The sequence below is a fragment of the Hyla sarda genome, chromosome 5, assembly GCF_029499605.1.
Source record: "Hyla sarda isolate aHylSar1 chromosome 5, aHylSar1.hap1, whole genome shotgun sequence".
Classification (NCBI taxonomy): Eukaryota; Metazoa; Chordata; class Amphibia; order Anura; family Hylidae; genus Hyla; species Hyla sarda.
Genome location: NC_079193.1, coordinates 12,956,526 through 12,981,500, shown reverse-complemented (window position 1 = coordinate 12,981,500; position 24,975 = coordinate 12,956,526). Strand labels below are relative to the sequence as shown.

General features: G+C 40.4%; 2 protein-coding genes across 11 annotated transcripts in view; one reads left to right on the top strand and one right to left on the bottom strand.

Annotated features, from left to right (window-relative positions):
• Nucleotides 1-24,975, top strand: part of LRRC72 (leucine rich repeat containing 72) — a 100,467-nt gene that overhangs the window by 64,294 nt on the left and 11,198 nt on the right. Inside the window, exon 10 of one of the 10 annotated variants that reach the window (XM_056518886.1) lies at nucleotides 18,724-18,839. The exons of the other annotated variants lie outside the window; for them this stretch is intronic. The gene's annotated coding sequence lies outside the window, so the exon portion shown is untranslated. Of the gene's footprint in view, nucleotides 1-18,723; nucleotides 18,840-24,975 lie in introns of those variants that run through there. 10 annotated transcript variants of the gene reach the window in all.
• The window catches only part of ANKMY2 (ankyrin repeat and MYND domain containing 2), a 36,789-nt gene continuing 19,017 nt past the window's right edge, over nucleotides 7,204-24,975 (bottom strand). Inside the window, exons 6-10 of the mRNA XM_056518882.1 lie at nucleotides 24,934-24,975; nucleotides 18,713-18,848; nucleotides 16,930-17,058; nucleotides 15,070-15,211; nucleotides 7,204-8,666 (exon numbers count right to left, since the gene is read on the bottom strand). The exon at nucleotides 24,934-24,975 is cut by the window's right edge and continues 167 nt beyond it. Of these exons, the coding sequence (XP_056374857.1) occupies nucleotides 8,482-8,666; nucleotides 15,070-15,211; nucleotides 16,930-17,058; nucleotides 18,713-18,848; nucleotides 24,934-24,975 (634 nt within the window). The 3' untranslated portion in view covers nucleotides 7,204-8,481. The remainder of the gene's footprint in view (nucleotides 8,667-15,069; nucleotides 15,212-16,929; nucleotides 17,059-18,712; nucleotides 18,849-24,933) is intronic.

Sequence of the window (24,975 nt, the reverse complement as noted above, 5' to 3'; positions counted from 1 at the left end):
ATGCCAAACGTCCTGCACGGTGTTGGGCTGTAAGCACAACCCCCACCTGTGGATGTCGGGCCCTCATACCACCCTCATGGAGTCTGTTTCTGACCATTTGAGTGGACCCATGCACATTTGTGGCCTGCTGGAGGTCATTTTGCAGGGCTCTGGCAGTGCTCCTCCTGCTCCTCCTTGCACAAAGGTGGAGGTAGCAGTCCTGCTGCTGGGTTGTTGCCCTCCTATGGTCTCCTCCACGTCTCCTGATGTACTGGCCTGTCTCCTGGTAGAACCTCCATGCTCTGGACACTACGCTGACAGACACAGCCTTCTTGCCACAGTTCGCATTGATGTGCCATCCTGGATGAGCTGCACTACCTGAGCCACTTTTGTGGGTTGTAGACTCCGTCTCGTGCTACCACTAGAGTGAAAGCACCGCCAGCATTCAAAAGTGATCAAAACCTCAGCCAGGAAGCATAGGAACTGAGAAGTGGTCTGTGGTCACCACTTGCAGAACCACTCCTTTATTGGGGGTGTCTTGCTAATTGCCTATAATTTCCACCTGTTGTCTGTTCCATGTGAAATTGATTGTCAATCAGTGTTCTTCCTGAGTGGACAGTGGGATTTCACACAAGTGTCAGTGACTTGGAGTCACATTGTGTTGTTTGTGTTCCGTTTATGTTTTTTGAGCAGTGTATATAACTTTCTAATATCCCTAATGGTTATGGCTAGAGATGAGCGAACTTACAGTAAATTCGATTCGTCACGAACTTCTCGGCTCAGCAGTTGATGACTTTTCCTGCATAAATTAGTTCAGCTTTCCGGTGCTCCCGTGGGCTGGAAAAGGTGGATACAGTCCTAGGAGACTCTTTCCTAGGACTGTATCCACCTTTTCCAGCCCACGGGAGCACCTGAAAGCTGAACTAATTTATGCAGGAAAAGTCATCAACTGCCGAGCCGAGAAGTTCGTGACGAATCAAATTTACTGTAAGTTCACTCATCTCTAGTTCTGGCTTTTTCCAGATGTCATCCCTAGATTTTGGCGGCATCTCAGGTGGTCATAAGTCTTCTTCTTAAAGTAAGAACTTGACCTGTAGGCAATGCGGGACCCCGCTGCCTGACGGTAATGATTACGCGCTCTGTCACGCCTGTAGACCCAAAGCTCCAGAGGATGTGACCCGTCCTGTCATGGAGGCCATCACAGAACTTCATCCCGCAGTCTATGGAAGACATGAAGGAGTGTGTGGGGGCCCATGTCAGGAAGAGGGCCAGACGTAGCTACTCCTCACCTCTAAGGTCTCACTCAGAAGATCTCAGTCTGATAGATGAAGTAAATTCATCATCGTCAGACGAGGAGGATTCAACAACAAATTCGTTTTTCCCAATGGAGAAGGTGGATAAGCTTATTAAAGCCATAAGTGCTGAAGACATGGATCAGGGAGAGGCCTCAATGTCAACAGCTCAAGCACCTATGGCCTTTAAGGGGGGTACTCAGCGTTTGGAATAAACTGTTCCGAACGCTGGAGTCGGCAGCTCGTGACGTCATAGCCCCGCCCCCTCAATGCAAGTCTATGGGAGGGGGCGTGTCACGCCCCCTCCCATAGACTTGCATTGAGGGGGCGGGGCATTACATCATGAGGGGGTGGGGCTATGATGTCACAAGCTCCCGCGTTCGGAACAGTTTGGTACTCCAGAGATGGATGGATGGATGTATGTATGTATGTATGTATGTATGTATGTATATATATAAATAAATAATGGAGACTGTGGAGACCGCTCTCACTGAACATCCAGATTGCTCACCTGTGCCCGGGACCGGCCGGTACCGCCCTCGGCCAAAAGTCCAATCAACAAAAGAGGAAGGTCCGGCACGTTAGGTGGTGGATAAAATAAGCTTTCTTTTATTCACAAATCTTGACACGATTCACATACAGAAAAGGTCTGACGCGTTTCACCTACGTTGAGGCTTAATTGTAGACTCTACGATTAAGCCTCAACGTAGGTGAAACGCGTCAGACCTTTTCTGTATGTGAAGCGTGTCAAGATTTGTGAATAAATGAAAGCTTATTTTATCCACCACCTAACGTGTCGGACCTTCTTCTTCTGTTGAGATATATATATATATATATATATATATATATATATATATATAAAAAAGCTCCAAAGCCACCACACTACCTGGATATGTTCCCTGTAAACCATCCTGCTTGATATACATGGCTCCTGTGGCCTCTGTTGTCTATTCTGGCTGCTTTATATTCGTTTTCATCCTTCCCTCCCTTTGCCTACATCTCCTAGGAATCACTGCAGCCCTGCTCAGCCAGCCAGCTCACTCTCTAAGAGCAGCCCCCACCCTACTGCTCTTAGAGAGTGAAGCAGATTCAGTGTCTGATTGGCTGAGGCTGCATCCAGCATTAAAGGGAGCATGACTCATCAGTGCAGGGCAGAAACCACATGGTCTGTAATTAAATATTAAACATTTTTGTCATCACTTTAATCTATCCCAATATCCTAGACATTATCTTACCTATAACTACATGGGTAAGAACCTTTATTTGAGCCAAAAAATCCTCAATGTGTATTAACTATTGGTGATAATATATATGAAAATTCTAACCAAATGAGCAAGATTTTATCAAACGATTGCTAATAAATGCGATTGTTATAACTTGTTATAGTTATTTTGTTATTATTTATGGCTATGCTGATATACTCTATTAGGATAGAATTTTATTTATGTTTTTTTTTATTTTATCTTTACTCAGTTGTGTAAGACATTCTACACCATAGTTTCTTCTGGAACTCATCACATTATTCATCATTTACCATTAAAGGAGTACTATGGCGTTTTTTCTTTTTATTAACCCTCCTTGGCCCAGGCTGCAAAATGAAACAAAAACTTTAACTCACCTGCTTACGTTCCCCCGTTGCTCCGATGTCTGTGTCCCGTTCTCCGATCCCTGTCTTCTTCCGCTTCCTGCGGGTCGGCGAGTCACGCTGCTCTCAGCGTATCCCCAGCCGCAGCGGGACATCGCTGCGGCCGGTGATACGCTGAGAGCAGCGTGACTCACCGACCCGCAGGAAGCGGAAGAAGACAGGGATCGGAGAACGGGACACCGAAATCGGAGCAACGGGGGAACGTAAGCAGGTGAGTTAAAGTTTGTTTTGTTTCATTTTGCAGCCTGGGCCAAGGAGGGTTAATAAAAAAAAGCGCCATAGTACTCCTTTAATACTCATTCTACTATGTATTATTTTATTGCACAATGTAAAATCTACTGTAAAACTCAATAAAAAGAAACCATGGTCTGTCTCTCTCAGGAGGGTGGGGGCTCTGCTTTTAGAGAGGGATTGTGACGGAGACAGAGCCTTTATCTGTCCGGTCATGCTGGGAGTTGAAGTTTTGCAACATCTGGAGGGTCACAGTTTGAGACCACTGCTCTAGATGGATCTCAGACTGCATAAATGAGTGCAGGTATTTCTCCTCTTGAATTTGTCAGGTGACACATCTACCTTCTGGGCTGAAAGGAGTTCAGTCCCCATCGAACAGATCTGTCAGGTCGGTACCTGAGTACCCCTTTAACCTTTTTAAAACATAGGCTAGAGTCCATTTTTTACACTTTGACATCCTTCACTAAGTCTGTCCTAAGTTCTGCCAAGCAAGTAGGCCCTCCCTATGGGGGTGATACTTGCTAACTCCCCATCATTGTGCTGCTGTTGGACAATAGGGAAGCATAGATTTAAGAATAGAGCAAAAATAGAAACTTTGATGGCACTCACCTATTAAAACATAGACTTTCTTCATATTAACAGATGATGGCTCGTGGCTGGACAGGAACAAAAACCACAGCAGCCGTAGCTGCACAGAACAATGGCAACAGGCTTGTTTTGCGATAACCCGCTTCCTCCAGCCTCCTCTGGAGGCCGGAGGAAGCGGGTTTCCGCGAAACAAGATTCTAGGCTAGAGTCCATATTTTACACTTTGACAGCCTTCACTAAGTCTGTCCTAAGTTCTGCCAAGCAAGTAGGCCATCCCTATGGGGGTGATACTTGCTAACTCCCCATCATTGTGCTGCTGTTGGACAATAGGGAAGCATAGTTTAAGAATAGAGCAAAAATAGAAACTTTGATGGCACTCACCTATTAAAACATAGACTTTCTTTCTTCATATTAAAAGATGCTGGCTCGTGGCTGGACAGGAACAAAAAACGCAGCAGTTGTAGCTGCACGGAACAATGGCAACAGGCTTGTTTCGCGGTAATCCGTTACCTCAAAACAAGCTTGTCGCCATTGTTCCGTGCAGCTGCGGTTTTTGATCCTGTCCAGCCACGAGCCAGCATCTTTTAATATGAAGAAATAAAGTCTATGTTTTAATTGGTGAGTGCCATCAAAGTTTCTTTTTTTTTGCTCTAATATACAAATGCTTTTTTCTATATTTGATGTGCATCCCTATTGTCTTTTTTCCCAGCTCTCCCCCACTCACTAGGTAAAATTTACCGATACTGGGTTGCAATCTTGTACCTATTTGGTGGTGCCACCCCGCTTTTCCTCATTATATAGATTTAAGAATGCATTTCTTGTTTCCCTAAGTCCCAACAGCAGCACAAGCTTACCATTCCATTCTATTATAATTTGATGAATGACTCCATGTCCTTTGTGTATAGCTGGTATATATATATATATATATATATATATATATATATATATATATATATATACTTGCTGGGGATGTACGATTTTTTTTTTCTTTCTGTCTGCTATTTTTTCTGTCTGCACCCCATAATTGTGCTGCTGTTGTGGCTAAGGGAAACAAGATTAACCCTCTAAATCTATACTTCTGCACCAATAAAAATAAAAAAATCCCTGACATCAGAGTACCCCTTTAATTCTTGTTAGGTCTGATCCGCGGTTATGCTTCTACTTGGCTTTCTTCTTGATGATGTCATCCATATCTGGATATCCAAGGGCCTCTCTTCTATAGTCCAACACTTGTTTTCCAGGTTCTGCTCTGGCATGTTTCCTTCCTATCCTTCTGGTTTGCTGCCTTTCTCCATAGACTTCTATGGGCAGCTGTAATTAAAGGGGTACTCCGGTGGAAAACTATTTTTTTTTAAATGAACTGGTGGCAGAAAGTTTTAAACAGATTTGTAAATTAATTTCTATAAAAAAAAAAATCTTAATCCTTCCAGTACTTATTAGCTGCTGAATACTACAGAGGAAAATTATTTTCTTTTTGGAACACAGATCTCTCTGCTGAATCACGAGCACAGTGCTCTCTGCTGACATCTCTGTCCATTTTAGGAACTGTCCAGAGTAGGAGAAAATCCCCATAGCAAACATATGCTGCTTTGGACAGTTCCTAAAATGAACAGAGATGTCAGCAGAGAGCACTGTGCTCGTGATGTCAGCAGACGGCTCTGTGGTCATGATGTAAGCAGAGAGCTCTGTGTTTAAAAAGCAAAGAATTTCCTCTGTAGTATTCAGCAGCTAATAAGTACTGGAAGGATTAAGATTTTTTTTTTATAGAAATAATTTACAAATCTGTTTGACTTTCTGGCACCAGTTGATTTAAAAAAAAAAAAGTTTTCCACCGGAGTACCCCTTTAAAGGGGTACTCCGGCCCTGAGACATCTTATCCCCTATCCTTTGGATAGGGGATAAGATGTCTCAGGGCCGGAGTACCCCTTTAACCCCTTTGTTATCTGAGGCTGACACTTAAAAGGAGATCTCCCGCTAAAATAAAACTTATCCCCACAGGATAGAGGATAAGTCGCTGGCCCCAGCAGTCGGACCCCCACGATCACTAGGACGGGACCCAGCACTCAGTGAGGAGCGTGTGCCGCAGCACATGCTCCATTTATTCCTATGGGAGCATCGAAAGACCTGAGTGCAGCTCTCGGGCATCATCGGCGCTCCCATAGAAATGACAGACGACACGCACTCCTCACTGAGACCGCAGGGGTCCCATCCTGGTTATCGTGGGGGCCCCCAGTGTTCAGACCCCCAGCGGTCAGCTACTTATCCTCTATCCTGTGCATATGGGATAAGTTCATTTTCACCGGAGTACTCCCTTAATACAGGAGGAGTACTCCCTTAATACAGGAGGATGGTAGTAGAGCATCTGTTTCTGGGAAAGTTGGGTGATTACTAAAGAAGTACTATGGAAATTATGTTTTTGTTTTTTTATATTTATGTATGTGCAGCACAGGCTCGTGTATGCGTTGTGTTTACCTGTTTTAGCTGATGTAGCAGGCCTGCGGGTTTTCAATCATATTTAATTAAAATTCATAACGGAAATGATTTCCTAATGTTGCCTACACTTCCCATGAATCATTTGGCTTTGCAGAGAGGGAGTGGAGTCTGATAACTGCAGTTCACCTAATGAGACCAATGACCTGACTAGGCTGCAGCAACTAGAAGCCTAAACTGCTGAGACTCCTAAGTGGGTTGGGGTCAGTGCGTTTTATAGAATAATATTGGGATCTGAACTATAATGAGGTGTTTTAGATAGATTTAAAGTCTTCCGGCTGTGTTCACATGTCGTATTTTTTGCATAATTTTTTACATGTTTTCACTGCACTTTCGCCATGTTCTTTGCTGTGATTTTCAAAAAATTGCTGTACAAATGCCACATTTTTACAGTAATTTTCGCGAATGCAGTAAATAGCACAAATTTTGCAGCAGGTAAACCATGGCAAAAAAAAAAAAACTAACAAAAATGCAATGTGTGAACACAGACCAAGGGAAGGTGTATAACTGCTATACATTCTGATCCTATAGAGATAGCAGCAGTATACAGATAGAGCTAAAGGGGAGGTGTATAACTACTATATATACTGATCTCATAGAGAAAGCAGCAGTATACAGATAGAGCTGGAGGGGATGTGTATAACTACTATATATCCTGATTCCATAGCAGCAGTATACAGATAGAGCTAAAGGGGAGGTATATAATTACTATATATCCTGATCCCATAAAGATAGCAGCAGTATACAGATAGAGCTGGAGGGGAGGTGTATAACTACACTATATCCTGATCCCATAGAGATAGCAACAGTATACAGATAGAGCTGGAGGGGAGGTGTATAACTACTATATATCCTGATCCCATAGAGATAACAGCAGTATACAGATAGAGCTGGAGAGGAGGGGTATAACTACTATATATTCTGATCACATAGAGATAGTAGCAGTATACAGATAGAGCTGGAGAGGAGGGGTATAACTACTATATATCCTGATCCCATAGAGACAGCCGCAGTTTACAGATAGAGCTGGAGGGGAGGTGTATAACTACAATATATCCTGATCCCATAGAGATAGCAGCAGTATACAGATAGAGCTGGAGGGGAGGTGTATAACTACTATATATACTGATCCCATAGAGATAGCTGCAGCAGTATACAGATAGAGCTAAAGGGGAGGTTTCTGGGAGTTACCAGGAGGCTGTTATCCAATAGTTCAGATAAAGTCAGCTGATCCAGGACTGACCCTTCCCTCTGAAACACTGATTTTTTGAGTGTCTGGCTGATGAACACATGACCCAGTTACAGTAATGAACTGTATGGATGCAGCTGTGCTGGAATAAAATAGATGACACTGAAGGAATAGTGATGGTGAGTGTGCCTGATATGGGCAGAAAAATTAAAACTTAAAGTCCTTTAATGTGTGTGCCATTACAGCTACTACATGGAGTGTGACCCAGCTTTTCCAGATTTCTGAATGGCATATCTGACGGGTTTATGCGGCAATACATTCCTGCTAACCATACTGCTGACTAACTAACTGCCATTCAGGAGTCTAGGTGAGCGCTTACCAATGAGGGAGCTGACGTCGCCATCATATCGGTCCCAGTTGACACAGCTTTTTAGAGTAGAGTTCACACAGATTGGTCACAGAATTTTACTCATCTGAATTGAGATATTATAGATGAAAAAATACAGTTTCTCCCCACAAATCTGCACCATGTGAATTCAGAAACAAAAATCCAATTCTGTTTATCAGTTTTTATACTTCAGTCTCTGGGAAAGTTGGGTGACTGGCAATGTAGTGGGCGCAGCACAGAATGACACCCAGCTTAACCAGATTCCTGAATGACAAATCCATCCATATTGCTGCATAATAAGGCAGGGCTGCAATTCAGAAATCTAGGAAGCTGAAGAAGAATTATTTTTGCACTGTAACGGCAACCATATTGATCATCACCCAGCTTTCCCAGACACTGATAAAACAAACTCAAACATCCCAAAAAACTGTGTGGAACACGTACAGAACACCATCCCGTATTGGTCACGTGGTCGATGGGCGCAGATGTTTCTGATGGTGTTAGGGGGTTGGGATGGGATGTTGGGGGCTCCCGCTTCTGCACACAGATGACCTCATACTGGAATCTGCCTCTCCTCCCATTTGAAGAACTACCACCAAGCTGGGACTTGTAGTTCGTCAGCAACAGGAAGCAGATAGCACACCTTATCGCACCGCGTCATAGGACAGCAGTGATCAGATCATTGTCCTGCCCCGTCCTGTGGGGTCACCTGGCCTGGATCGGGGGAGGTCTCTTCAGATGGTGCAGAGGTCTCAGTCTCCTCCGCCGGATCCTCCAGCTCTTTCTCCTCTTCTTTTTTGGAAACTTCATCGTCACCTTCATCCTTCTTTTCCTGCACCGCACTGGACTCAGCAGACGTATGCTCTGGAGGGAAATAATACCATTATATAGTGTTGTCTCTTATAAAGTGTAAAATTCTATGCAGAGCAACTACACAGCGCCACCTTGTGGGTGCAATGAGAACAGCAGCAATATCACAATAGCTATAGTCTTCTACATAGGGGGAGAGTATTATAGTAGATATATTCTTGTATATAGGAGCAGTATTATAGTAGATATATTCTTGTATATAGGAGCAGTATTATAGTATTTGTATATTCTTGTATATAGGAGCAGTATTATAGTAGATATATTCTTGTATATAGGAGCAGTATTATAGTATTTGTATATTCTTGTATATAGGAGCAGTATTATAGTAGATATATTCTTGTATATAGGAGGCAGTATTATAGTAGTTATATTCTTGTATATAGGAGCAGTATTATAGTAGTTATATTCTTGTATATAGGAGCAGTATTATAGTAGTTATATTCTTGTATATAGGAGCAGTATTATAGTAGTTATATTCTTGTATATAGGAGCAGTATTATAGCAGTTATATTCTTGTATATAGGAGCAGTATTATAGCAGTTATATTCTTGTATATAGGAGCAGTATTATAGTAGTTATATACTTTTATATAGGAGCAGTATTATAGTAGTTATATTCTTGTATATAGGAGAAGTATTATAGCAGTTATATTCTTGTATATAGGAGCAGTATTATAGTAGTTATATACTTGTATATAGGAGCAGTATTATAGTAGTTATATTCTTGTATATAGGAGCAGTATTATAGCAGTTATATTCTTGTATATAGGAGCAGTATTATAGTAGTTATATACTTGTATATAGGAGCAGTATTATAGTAGTTATATTCTAGTATATAGGAGGCAGTATTATAGTAGTTATATTCTTGTATATAAGAGCAGTATTATAGTAGTTCTATTCTTGTATATAGGAGCAGTATTATAGTAGTTCTATTCTTGTATATTGGAGCATTATTACAGTAGTTCTATTCTTGTATATAGGAGCAGTATTATAGTAGTTATATTCTTGTATATAGGAGGCAGTATTATAGTAGTTATATTCTTGTATATAGGAGGCAGTATTATAGTAGTTATATTCTTGTATATAGAGGGCGGTATTATAGTAGTTATATTCTTCTATATGGGGGCAATATTATAGTAGTTATATTCTTCTATATAGGAGGCATTATTATAGTAGTTATATTCTTGTATATAGGAGCAGTATTATAGTAGTTATATTCTTGTATATAGGAGCAGTATTATAGTAGTTATATTCTTCTATATAGGGGCAATATTATAGTAGTTATATTCTTGTATATAGGAGGCAGTATTATAGTAGTTATATTCTTGTATATAAGAGCAGTATTATAGTAGTTATATTCTTGTATATAGGAGCAGTATTATAGTAGTTATATTCTTGTATATAGGGGCAGTATTATAGTAGTTATATTCTTGTATATAGGAGCAGTATTATAGTAGTTATATTCTTGTATATAGGGGCAGTATTATAGTAGTTATATTCTTGTATATAGGAGGCAGTATTATAGTAGTTATATTCTTGTATATAGGAGGCAGTATTATAGTAGTTATATTCTTGTATATAGGAGGCAGTATTATAGTAGTTATATTCTTGTATATAGGAGCAGTATTATAGTAGTTATATTCTTGTATATAGGAGCAGTATTATAGTAGTAATATTCTTGTATATAGGGGCAGTATTATAGTAGTTATATTCTTGTATATAGGAGCAGTATTATAGTAGTTCTATTCTTGTATATAGGAGCAGTATTATAGTAGTTATATTCTTGTATATAGGAGCAGTATTATAGTAGTTATATTCTTGTAAATAGGAGCAGTATTATAGTAGTTATATTCTTGTATATAGGGGCAGTATTATAGTAGTTATATTCTTGTATATAGGGGACAGTATTATAGTAGTTATATTCTTGTATATAGGAGCAGTATTATAGTAGTTATATTCTTGTATATAGGAGCAGTATTATAGTAGTTATATTCTTGTATATAGGAGCAGTATTATAGTAGTTATATTCTTGTATATAGGGGACAGTATTATAGTAGTTATATTCTTGTATATAGGAGCAGTATTATAGTAGTTATATTCTTGTATATAGGAGCAGTATTATAGTAGTTATATTCTTGTATATAGGAGCAGTATTATAGTAGTTATATTCTTCTATATAGGGGCAATATTATAGTAGTTATATTCTTGTATATAGGAGGCAGTATTATAGTAGTTATATTCTTGTATATAAGAGCAGTATTATAGTAGTTATATTCTTGTATATAGGAGCAGTATTATAGTAGTTATATTCTTGTATATAGGGGCAGTATTATAGTAGTTATATTCTTGTATATAGGGGCAGTATTATAGTAGTTATATTCTTGTATATAGGAGGCAGTATTATAGTAGTTATATTCTTGTATATAGGAGGCAGTATTATAGTAGTTATATTCTTGTATATAGGAGGCAGTATTATAGTAGTTATATTCTTGTATATAGGAGCAGTATTATAGTAGTTATATTCTTGTATATAGGAGGCAGTATTATAGTAGATATATTCTTGTATATAGGAGCAGTATTATAGTAGTTATATTCTTGTATATAGGAGCAGTATTATAGTAGTAATATTCTTGTATATAGGGGCAGTATTATAGTAGTTATATTCTTGTATATAGGAGCAGTATTATAGTAGTTCTATTCTTGTATATAGGAGCAGTATTATAGTAGTTATATTCTTGTATATAGGAGCAGTATTATAGTAGTTATATTCTTGTAAATAGGAGCAGTATTATAGTAGTTATATTCTTGTATATAGGGGCAGTATTATAGTAGTTATATTCTTGTATATAGGGGACAGTATTATAGTAGTTATATTCTTGTATATAGGAGCAGTATTATAGTAGTTATATTCTTGTATATAGGAGCAGTATTATAGTAGTTATATTCTTGTATATAGGAGCAGTATTATAGTAGTTATATACTTGTATATAGGAGCAGTATTATAGTAGTTATATTCTTGTATATAGGAGCAGTATTATAGTAGTTATATTCTTGTATATGGGAGCAGTATTATAGTAGTTATATTCTTGTATATAGGAGCAGTATTATAGTAGTTATATACTTGTATATAGGAGCAGTATTATAGTAGTTATATTCTTGTATATAGGAGCAGTATTATAGTAGTTATATTCTTGTATATAGGAGGCAGTATTATAGTAGTTATATTCTTGTACATCGGAACAGTATTATAGTAGTTATATTCTTGTATATAGGAGCAGTATTATAGTAGTTATATACTTGTATATAGGAGCAGTATTATAGTAGTTATATTCTTGTATATAGGAGCAGTATTATAGCAGTTATATTCTTGTATATAGGAGCAGTATTATAGTAGTTATATACTTGTATATAGGAGCAGTATTATAGTAGTTATATTCTAGTATATAGGAGGCAGTGTTATAGTAGTTATATTCTTGTATATAAGAGCAGTATTATAGTAGTTCTATTCTTGTATATAGGAGCAGTATTATAGTAGTTCTATTCTTGTATATAGGAGCAGTATTACAGTAGTTCTATTCTTGTATATAGGAGCAGTATTATAGTAGTTATATTCTTGTATATAGGAGGCAGTATTATAGTAGTTATATTCTTGTATATAGGAGGCAGTATTATAGTAGTTATATTCTTGTATATAGAGGGCGGTATTATAGTAGTTATATTCTTCTATATGGGGGCAATATTATAGTAGTTATATTCTTCTATATAGGAGGCATTATTATAGTAGTTATATTCTTGTATATAGGAGCAGTATTATAGTAGTTATATTCTTGTATATAGGAGCAGTATTATAGTAGTTATATTCTTCTATATAGGGGCAATATTATAGTAGTTATATTCTTGTATATAGGAGGCAGTATTATAGTAGTTATATTCTTGTATATAAGAGCAGTATTATAGTAGTTATATTCTTGTATATAGGAGCAGTATTATAGTAGTTATATTCTTGTATATAGGGGCAGTATTATAGTAGTTATATTCTTGTATATAGGGGCAGTATTATAGTAGTTATATTCTTGTATATAGGAGGCAGTATTATAGTAGTTATATTCTTGTATATAGGAGGCAGTATTATAGTAGTTATATTCTTGTATATAGGAGGCAGTATTATAGTAGTTATATTCTTGTATATAGGAGCAGTATTATAGTAGTTATATTCTTGTATATAGGAGGCAGTATTATAGTAGATATATTCTTGTATATAGGAGCAGTATTATAGTAGTTATATTCTTGTATATAGGAGCAGTATTATAGTAGTAATATTCTTGTATATAGGGGCAGTATTATAGTAGTTATATTCTTGTATATAGGAGCAGTATTATAGTAGTTCTATTCTTGTATATAGGAGCAGTATTATAGTAGTTATATTCTTGTATATAGGAGCAGTATTATAGTAGTTATATTCTTGTAAATTGGAGCAGTATTATAGTAGTTATATTCTTGTATATAGGGGCAGTATTATAGTAGTTATATTCTTGTATATAGGGGACAGTATTATAGTAGTTATATTCTTGTATATAGGAGCAGTATTATAGTAGTTATATTCTTGTATATAGGAGCAGTATTATAGTAGTTATATTCTTGTATATAGGAGCAGTATTATAGTAGTTATATACTTGTATATAGGAGCAGTATTATAGTAGTTATATTCTTGTATATAGGAGCAGTATTATAGTAGTTATATTCTTGTATATGGGAGCAGTATTATAGTAGTTATATTCTTGTATATAGGAGCAGTATTATAGTAGTTATATACTTGTATATAGGAGCAGTATTATAGTAGTTATATTCTTGTATATAGGAGCAGTATTATAGTAGTTATATTCTTGTATATAGGAGGCAGTATTATAGTAGTTATATTCTTGTATATAGGAGCAGTATTATAGTAGTTATATTCTTGTATATAGGAGCAGTATTATAGTAGTTATATTCTTGTATATAGCAGCAGTATTATAGTAGTTATAGTCTTGTATATAGCAGCAGTATTATAGTAGTTATATTCTTGTATATAGGAGCAGTATTATAGAAGTTATATTCTTGTATATAGCAGCAGTATTATAGTAGTTATATTCTTGTATATAGGAGCAGTATTATAGTAGTTATATTCTTATATATAGGAGCCAGTATTATAGTAGTTATATTCTTATATATAGGAGGCAGTATTATAGTAGTTATATTATTGTACATGGTAACAGTATTAGAAGCTTAGAATTGTCAGTGCATTTAGCACAGGTACTCAGATCGCGCCACTTTTCAAGTGTTCAGAATTAATTTTCCATCCATAGACTTGTTATAAAATCTTTCTATAAGCCCCGGACCTGCTCGGTGAAGAGGTTTCCTTCCATTCTATAGAACGATGGAGATCGGGATTATATGGAGTGTATCTGGGTAATTGAGGACAGTGAAGTCTATCCTATCGTCCTCCATACTCAGCTATTGAGCGGCAGCTACAAAGACGTCTCCCGCTGAGCATCCGCCGCACAATCTAGTTCTTACGTGTCGTTGCGGGGAAACCGAGATAAGTATCAGATTCGCGTATTTACAGGAGATGGCGAGCAGTGCTGCGCCAAAAAGAGAAAATGAGATAAGAGGGAGCGCGCTGAATCAAACCTGCTACATCAAAGAGTATTTAAAGGAATACAGTCATCTAAAAACTTTACGCCACATTTCAAGGGGGGGGGGGGGGCTGGGGTTAGGGCTAAACGATCTCTGTTCCCGACCGTTTAACCCTACAGATGACATGGTCTATGCAGAACGCGGCATCTACATGATGAGACAAAGTGAGTCAGTGCTGACAATGGGTTGTCTAGATCTGATACAACGGTAACAAACCCTCAGCTGTTGGAAGTATTAATGTTTTAAGCCTCTAGTGCAGCGTGTTCCAACCGGGCATGCTGGGAGTTGTCGTTTTGCAATAGCTGTTTGCTCTCAGTAAATTGAGATATTAAGGGAACACTCTAGGGCAATTTTTCCCATAAGGGTTCCTCCAGCTAGTTCAAAACTACAACTCCCAGCATGCCTGGACAGCATTTGGCTGTCTGGGCATGCTGGGAGTTGTAGTTTTGCAATAGCTGCTTGCTGTTAGTAAATGTAGATATTAGCTGTAACACCCTAGGGCAGTGTTTTCCAATCAGTGTGCCTCCAGCTGGTGCAAAACTACAACTCCCCAGATGCCTCGACAGCCAAAATGCTGTCTGGGCATGCTCGGAGTTGTAGTTTTGCACTAGCTGGAGGCACCCTCATGGAAAACATTGCTGTAGGGTGTTAAACACAATATCTCCATTCACTGACAGCAAGCAGCTATGAAATACATCCAGGTCATGTGACCACTCCCCACCCACCTTTCTCGGCCAGCTTCTCCTGCCTCCTCTTCTCTTTGGCCGCCTCCAGCTCTTGTTTCTCCCGTTTTTCCTTCAGGATTTTACAGACTTTCTTGTGGGTGAACCAGTGAAGCTTCTGACAGTTCTGGCCACAGTAGATGACCTGAAAGACGACCGTAGGACAGTCAGAGTTTTGCCATGTGTAGGCCCCAGCACTGCCACTGTCATAGCACGCTGGGAGTTGTAGTTCCACAAAAGTAGAAGAGGTTTTGCAGTCCATTGTTTTACAATATATGCGGTAGTTGCATTATTAGACAGGTAGATGGCAGCACTATACAAAACATTTTTTTAAGGAAGAAAGTCGTATGTTCTTAAAGGGGTATTCCCATCTTAAACATTTATGGCATATCCACTGTGTCTCCCACCCATCAGGTGAATGAGTCTATGGGATGTGTAGAAACTCTTCCTATAACTCCCTAAGAGTTCAATGGAGGGTACTGCATGCAAGAGAGTCTAATCCCCCAATTCTATGAGGGTTGGGATCCCTATAAATCGGTGAGGACGCCCGAGGTGGGACTTGTACAATACCTCACCCCTGAGGATCATTAACCAGCAAAAATCTACTTCTGGGGATCATCAACCAGCAACACTGCATCTCCGAAAATCATCAACCAACAATACTCTGCCCCCGAGGATCAATAACCAGCAAAAGTCCACCCCCTATGCATCATTAACCAGCAAAACCCCACCCCCTGAGCATCATTAACCAGCAAAACTTCACCCGAGAATCATTAACCAGCAATACTCCACCCCTGAGGATCAATAAGCAGCAAAACTCCACCACTAATCATTATCAAGCAAAACCCCACCACAGAGCATCATTATCCAGATGAACTCCACCCCTTAGGATCAATACCCAGAAAGACCCTACGCCCTGAAAAACATTAACCAGCAAAACACCACCTCTACACATTAACCAGCACCTTTTAAAACATCAAGTTCCATTTCCTATTTAGGAAACTATTTAGATCACTATTAGTGCCCCTTAGCATCATAAACCAGCAAAACCCCAACCCCTGAGCATCATTAACCAGCAACACCCCACCCCCTGAGAATCATTAACCAGCAAAACTCCACCCCCTGAGCATTATTAACCAGCAACACCCCACCCCTGAGCATCATTAACCAGCAACACCCCACCCCCTGAGCATCAACCAGCAAAACTCCACCCCCTGAGCATCATTAACCAGCAAAACTCCACCCCTGAGCATCATTAGCCAGTATAAATCCACCCCTGAGCAAATGTAGCCAGCAAAAGCCCCACCTCCTGAAGACTCTAAGCTGGCCAAATCCCACTCTAAGGATCAACAACCAGCAAAACGCCACTCCGTGAGCATCTTTAGCCAGAAATACTCCACCCTCTGAGGATCATTAACTAGCATAGCTTCAACACGAGGGCATTAACTAGGAAAACTCCCCCTCTGAGAATTATCAGCCAGCAAAACACCACCCCCTGGGGATTGTTAACCAATAAAACTCCACCCCTAAAGGATCATTAACCAGCAAAACTCTGATTAATAACCCACAATGCCCCGCCCCTGAGGATTGTTATCCTGCAAAACCCCATCCTTTAGGATCATTACCCAGAAAAAGCTCAACCTCAAAAGGTCGATGACCAACAAGAACTCACCCCTGGGGATCATTAACCCACAAAACTCCACCCCTGAGGTTCATTTAAACTCCACCCCTCAGCAGGACAGCCGGCATTGTGACAGCTCACAGAGAGCGATGGTAAGGTCTTATTTTTGAGCTCCTACATCCAGCACTCGGGGCGGGGATGTCCAGCGTACGGCCATGTTACTTTGTGAAACAAAGACTCACCAGCTTGCAGACAGAGCACCGCTTATCTGCACCTTTCTCTCCACACGTGGTGCAAAACTCTGCATCCACAAAGCCCACCTGGCCGGTAATGGCTTGTGTCAGCACAGAGAAGGCGGTGGGGTCAGAACCCTAAAAAATAAAAAATAAAAAATATTAGCACCTAAATTATTAAAAACATAAATAAACAACATTTAGTCTGTATGGTGTATCTGCCTAGCTTTGAATAGCTAAGCAGATACACCATAGAGGAAAAGCTGGGTAATTACTGGGTAATATGGCTGCCATTAAAATGGAGCATTTTAATGGGAGCCATATTGGATGTCACCCAGCTTTCTCAGAAGACACAATCTAGAAAGGAAAGAATATCCTTTATTTATATCCCATATTTGTTGGCTGTTTGGGCATGCTGGAAGTTGTAGTTTTCCAACAGATGGAGATACACTATTTGAAAAACACTGCCATAGAGAGCTAATATATCTCTGAGCAAGCTGATCTGACATGTTTCTGGTGAACCAGCCTTAGCATAATACATTTTATATATACAAATATTATATATATATATATATATATATATATATATATATACAAAGTCCAGGAATCACAGCACCAATAGGTCAAGGATCTTCATAAGCTGGTTACTTTATTCACCCCCAAAACTTTTGGGGTGAATAAAGTAACCAGCTTATGAAGATCCTTGACCTATTGGTGCTGTGATTCCTGGACTTTGTATACACTAACACCAGGCTGGCTGGGTGTTTCACATGCACGGAGGTTGGTCCCCGGTGCTGTCTCACGCCAACTCTTGTATATATATATATATATATATATATATATATATATATATATATACACACACACACACACACACACATATATACACACACACACACACACATATACATATATATATATATATATATATATATATATATATATATATATATACACATACATACACACACACATATATATATATATATGTGTGTGTATGTATGTGTATATATATATATATATATATATATATATATATATATATATGTGTGTGTGTGTATATATATATATATATATATATATATATATATATATATATATACACACACACACATATACATACACACACACATATATATAGCTGTGCAATCCGTGTTCAGCTCAACCTCCTGCGTCCTACTGTGCACGGACTGGTACGGACCGTACCCTGTGCTGGCAATGGCAAAATAAAGAAGAAATGTCCAGCGCACGTTCCCGTTAAAATCCAAAACTTTATTCAAGCATGTACACCAGGTACGAAGACAGGGTAGACACAGGTGACGCGTTTCAGCCCGTCAAAGGGCCTTAGTCATACATATATATATATACACACACACATTATATATATATATACCTATCTATGGATAGATTGATATATGCTTGTGTGCACATATATATGTATATATTATTTTATATATAAAATGTATATATTTGTATATAAAAAATTTAAAAAAATGTACTATGCTAAGGCACCATACTGGTTCACCAGAAATAATAAATAAATAAATAAATATATATATATCCAGTCCAAGGTATCACAGCACCAAACAGGCTCCGGATCTTGTGTAATAGCTGGAGTCTTTTATTTTATCCCATACAAAAAATGTAATGATTCCTTGGACTTTTGTATTTGCACCTGGGTTGGCCGCCTGGCTGAACACGGGCACAGAGGCTTCTACCCGATGCTGTCTTTATGCTATATATATATATAATGGTATGAATTTTTTTTTAATACCGCACTTATACCCCTTACCACTTCCACAGGGGCGATGCTTCGAACCAGTTGCTGGAGGAGCGTAGCCTCGCAATATGGAAATTTCCGGATACTTTCCCTGATGAACTTTTCTTGGTAAACTGTAAAACAGTCGCCGTCTCGACCCTTCAGTAAGCTAAAGGGTTAACACGGGAGACGATCGCCATCAGTACAGTTATAGGAAACCTATAAGAGGAGCTAGCAATCAATATGGAACGACCTACAGGAAATACAGGTATATACTATATATATATGTGAATGGAGCTGTAGAAGGGCACTGCTAGTGTCGGACTTTCAGGGGTTAAATAGACAATTCAGCTGAAGGAGGAACGATGTAGAAACGGAATCACATATCATTAAAGAGTCGGCGGAGGAGCTGGAAATGAACATGAAATAGATATATGAGACAAAGTGTAACAGCAAGAACATAAAAGGTTTTCCGCACTCACCGCTTAGTGTTGGACTCGAGGCTCCTAGTCGGAGACGCCGGCAGATCCGGACAGCTACAGGTGCATAGCGCTCAGAAATGAGGCGATTACCGGCAATTTCGCGCCGTATGCGCTTCTTCCGGCCTGAGGCCGGAAGAAGCGCATACGGCGCGAAATTGCCGGTGATTGCCTCATTTCTGATCACTATGCACCTGTAGCTGTCCGGATCTGCCGGCGTCTCCGACTAGGAGCCTCGAGTCCAACACTAAGCGGTGAGTGCGGAAAACCTTTTATGTTCTAGCTGTTACACTTTGATATATATATATATATATGTGTGTGTAACAAATAGAAAAAAAGGGGGGGGGGGGGGGGGGAGAGCCGGCACTGTAGAATAGACTTATAGTCCCAAGGTGGGTGCTCAGCTGTACCAGGTCCGAAAATCCAAATCCTTCTTACCACTACTTTTTTGTATATTTTTGGAGTGCCGCTGTTTTCCTTTCCTATTTTTTTGTGTGTGTGTGTAACAAGGTATATCCACACTGTTCTAGAAAAGCCGACAGATAGTACAAGGGCCTGTAACTAGAGATGAGCGAACTTACAGTAAATTCGATTCGTCACGAACTTCTCGGCTCCGCAGTTGATGTTTTTCCTGCATAAATGAATTAAGCTTTCCGGTGCTCCCGTGGGCTGGAAAAGGTGGATACAGTCCTAGGAGACTCTTTCCTAGGACTGTATCCACCTTTTCCAGCCCACCGGAGCACCTGAAGGCTGAACTAATTTATGCAGGATAAGCCATCAACTGCCGAGCCGAGAAGTTCGTGACGAATCGAATTTACTGTAAGTTCGCTCATCTCTACCTGTAACGTTCTGAACCATTATCTGTTTTACCGGCCCGCAGACAGTACACATAGGGGGGGGGGGGGAGATTTATCAAAACCTGTCCAGAGGAAATGTTGCTGAGTTGCCCATAGCAACCAATCAGATTCTTTCATTTTTGAAAAAGCCTCTGAAAAATGAAAGCAGCGATCTGATTGGTTGCTATGGGTAACTCAGCAACATTTCCTCTGGACAGGTTTTGGCAGCTATTTAGAGAAAGAAAGTCTTGAAGGTATATACATACATACACACATATATATATATTTATTTATAATTTTTGATACACACAGAATCTTTAACCCTTTAAGGACCCAGCCATTTTACACCTCAGGACCCGGCCATTTTTTGCAATTCTGACCACTGTCACTTTAAACATTAATAACTCTGGAATGCTTTTAGTTATCATTCTGATTCCGAGATTGTTTTTTCGTGACATATTCTACTTTAACATAGTGGTAAAATTTTGTGGTATCTTGCATCCTTTCTTGGTGAAAAATCCCAACATTTTATGAAAAATTTGAAAATTTTGCATTTTTTTAACTTTGAAGCTCTCTGCTTGTAAGGAAAATGGATATTCCAAATAATTTTTTTTTTTATTCACATATACAATATGTCTACTTTATATTTGCATCATAAAATTTACGTGTTTTTACTTTTGGAAGTCACCAGAGGGCTTCAAAGTTCAGCAGCAATTTTCCAATTTTTCACAAAATTTCCAAACTCACAATTTTTCATGGACCAGTTCAGGTTTGAAGTGGATTTGAAGGGTCTTCATATTAGAAATACCCCACAAATGACCCCATTATAAAAACTGCACCCCCCAGAGTATTCAAAATGACATTCAGTCCGCGTTTTAACCCTTTAGGTGTTTCACAGGAATAACAGCAAAGTGAAGGAGAAAATTCACAATCTCCATTTTTTACACTCGCATGTTCTTGTAGACCCAATTTTTGAATTTTTACAAGGGGAAAAAGGAGAAAATGTATACTTATATTTGTAGCCCAATTTCTCTCGAGTAAGCGCATACCTCATATGTCTATGTAAAGTGTTCGGTGGGCGCAGTAGAGGGCTCAGAAGAGAAGGAGCGACAAGGGGATTTTGGAGAGTACGTTTTTTTTAAATGGTTTTTGGGAGGCATGTTGCATTTAGGAAGCCCCTATGGTGCCAGAACAGCAAAAATTCCCCACATGGCATACCATTTTGGAAACTAGACCCCTTGAGGTACGTAACAAGGAATAAAGTGAGCCTTAATACCCCACAGGGGTTTCACGACTTTTGCATATGTAAAAAAATAAAAATAAAATTTCACTAAAATGTGTGTTTCCCCCCAAATTTCACATTTTTGCAAGGGTTAATAGCAGAAAATACCCCCCAAACATTGTAACCCCATCTCTTCTGAGTATGAAGGTACCCCATAAGTTGACCTGAGGTGTACTATGGGTGAACTACAATGCTCAGAAGAGAAGGAGTCATATTTGGCTTTTTGAGAGCAAATTTTGCTCGGGGGCATGTCGCATTTAGGAAGCCCCTATGGTGCCAGGACAGCAAAAAAAAAAACACATGGCATACCATTTTGGAAACTAGACCCCTTGTGGAACGTAACAAGAAATAAAGTGAGCCTTAATACCCCACAGGGGTTTCACGACTTTTGCATACGTAAAAAATAAATTAAAAAAAATCACTAAAATGTGTGTTTCCCCCCAAATTTCACATTTTTGCAAGGGTTAATAGCAGAAAATACCCCCCAAAATTTGTAACCACATCTCTTCTGAGTATGGAGGTACCCCATAAGTTGACCTGAAGTGCACTACGGGCGAACTACAATGCTCAGAAGAGAAGGAGTCATATTTGGCTTTTTGAGAGCAAATTTTGCTCGGGGGGCATGTCGCATTTAGGAAGCCCATATGGACAGGACAGCAAAATAACCCCCACATGGCATACCATTTTGGAAACTAGACCCCTTGAGGAACGTAACAAGGCATAAAATGAGCATTTACCCCCCACTGGTGTCTGTCATATCTGTGGATAAGTGGGCTGTACAACATTTTTAATTTGCACAGCCCACTGTTCCAAAGATCTGTCAGACACCTGTGGGGTGTAAATTCTCACTGCACCCCTCATTACATTCCGTGAGGGGTGTAGTTTCCGAAATGGGGTCACATGTGGGGTTTTGTTTTTTTTGCGTTTGTCAAAACCGCTGTAACAATCAGCCACCCCTGTGCAAATCACCTCAAATGTACATGGCGCACTCTCCCTTCTGGGCCTTGTTGTGCGCCCCCAGAACACTTTACGCCCACATATGGGGTATCTCCGTACTCGGGAGAAATTGTGTTACAAATTTTGTGGCGCTTTTTTCCCTTTTACCTCTTGTCAAAATGAAAAGTATAGGGCAACACCAGCATGTTAGTGTAAAAAGTTTATTTTTTTACACTAACATGCTGGTGTAGACCCCAACTTCACCTTTTCATAAGGGGTGAAAGGAGAAAAAGACCCCCAAGATTTGTTAGTCAATTTCTCCCGAGTACGGCGATACCCCATATGTGACCCTAAACTGTTGCCTTGAAATACGACAGGGCTCAAAAGTGAGAGAGCGCCATGCGCATTTGAGGCCTGAATTAGGGATTTGCATAGGGGTGGACATAGGGGTATTCTACGCCAGCGATTCCCAAACAGGGTGCCTCCAGCTGTTGCAAAACTCCCAGCATGCCTGGACAGTCAACGGCTGTCTGACAATACTGGGAGTTGTTGTTTTGCAACAGCTGGAGGCTCCATTTTGGAAACCGTGGCGTACCAGGCGTTTTTCATTTTTATTGGGGAGGGGAGGGGGGCTGTGTAGGGGTATGTGTATATGTAGTGTTTTTTACTTTTTATTTTATTTTGTGTTAGTGTAGTGGTGTGTAGTGTTTTTAGGGTACAGTCACACGGGCGGGGGATTACAGCGAGTTTGAGCTGCCGCACAAAATTTGCTGCATCGCAAACTTGCAGCCTGATACTCACTGTAAGCCCCCTGCCCATGTGAGTGTGGGGGGGGGGGGGGGGGGGGGCCTCCAGCTGTTGCAAAACTACTACTCCCAGCATGCCTGAGAATGTTTGGGAGTTGTGGTTTTGCAACAGCTGGAGGCACACGGGTTGGGAAACACTGAATTAGGAAACAATGTTTCCCAACCAGTGTGCCTCCAGCTGTTGCAAAACCACAACTCCCAAACATTCTCAGGCATGCTGGGAGTAGTAGTTCGGCAACATCTTTAGAGCCAGATGTTGCCGAACTACAACTCCCAGCATGCTTGGAGTTGTAGTTTTGCAACATCTGGAGGACTACAGTTTGCAGACCACTGATACAGTGGTTCCCAATCTGTGCCCTTCCAGATGTTGCAAAACTACAACTCCCAGTATGCCAAAACTGTCCAGGCATGCTGGGAGTTGTAGTTCTGCAACATCTGAAGGGCCAGATGTTACAGAACTACAACTCCCAGCATGCCTGGACAGTAAGGGCATGCTGAGGATGTGTAGTTTTGCAACATCTGGAAGGGCACAGTGGTCTCCAAACTGTGGACCTCCAGATGTTGCAAAACTGCAACTCCCAGCATGCCCAGACGCCAAGGGCTGTCTGGGCATGCTGGGAGTTGTAGTTTACAGGGTCCTATTACAGCAATGCATGTCGCTTTACGGCGACGTGCATTGCTGTAAAGGGCCCGACCGCGGCTGAAGATCAACTCACCTGTCGCCGCTGCCGCCGTCTTCATCGTCTGGATCCGGGTCTTCAGGGACGAGGTAAGTACCGGGGCCGGTCCCCAGCACTCCCCCGTCCCCCGCAGCGTCCTCCGGTCTTCCTCCCGTCCTCTCCGGACTTTCAGGGGCCGGGCAGGACGGGAGGAAGTAACCGCCCCCCCTCCTGCGATTGGTCGGTTAACTAACCGACAGATCGCAGGGGATCGGAGGAGGTGGCCGGCTTGCTACCTCTCTCCGATACTCCAGCATGGTCCTGGCTGTCTGTGACAGCCGGGATCATGCGAAATTACCGGGCGGTCGGGTCCCAGAGACCCGATCAGCCCGGTATCGCCGCAGATCGCAAGGGCGATTTCCCTTGCGATTTGCGGCGATCGCCGACATGGGGGGCCTACATGGCCCCCCTCGGCGTTTGCCCTGGATGCCTGCTGAAGCATTTCAGCAGGCATCCAGTTCCGATCTCTGCCCGGCGAGCGGCAGAGACCGGAAAACGCCATGACGTATGCATACGTCATGGGTCCTGAACAGGTTAAAAGGGGTACTCCGGAGAAGGAAAAAAAAAAAAAAAAAAGTGTTCAAATCCACTGGTGCCAGAAAGTTATAGATTTGTAAATTACTTCTATATAAAAATCTTTATTCTTCCAGTACTTATCAGCTGCTGTATGTTCCAGAGGAAGTTGTGTAGTCCTTTTCTGTCTGACCACAGTGCTCTCTGCTGACACCTCTGTCCATGTCAGGAACTGTCCAGAGTAGGAGCAAATCCCCCATACCAAACCTCTCCTGCTCTGGACAGTTCCTGACATGGACAGAGGTGTCAGCAGAGAGCACTGTGGACAGACTGGAAAGAACTACACAACTTTCTGTGGAGCATACAGCAGCTAAGTACTGGAAGGATTAAGATTGTCATATAGAAGTCATTTACAAATCTGTTTAACTTTGTGGCACCAGTTGATTTGAAATTTTTATTTTTCCACTGGAGTACCCCTTTAAATGCTGCAGTTGTGGCATGGAGAACTAATACAAATATTTTATTTATTGCTCCAATGTATCGAATATAGAAAAGAGAAATGAAGCTACTTTAAAAATCATCTTCCTTTAAACCTCCTGCTTTTGTGTGTCCAGCTTCTATACAGACCTGTGTGTCTCCATGGTAACAGACTACAGACACACCCCGCTGTAGTCAGATCCTACCTTTTGATGAGCGCGTCCAGCGAGCTCTCCTGCAGGCAGCTG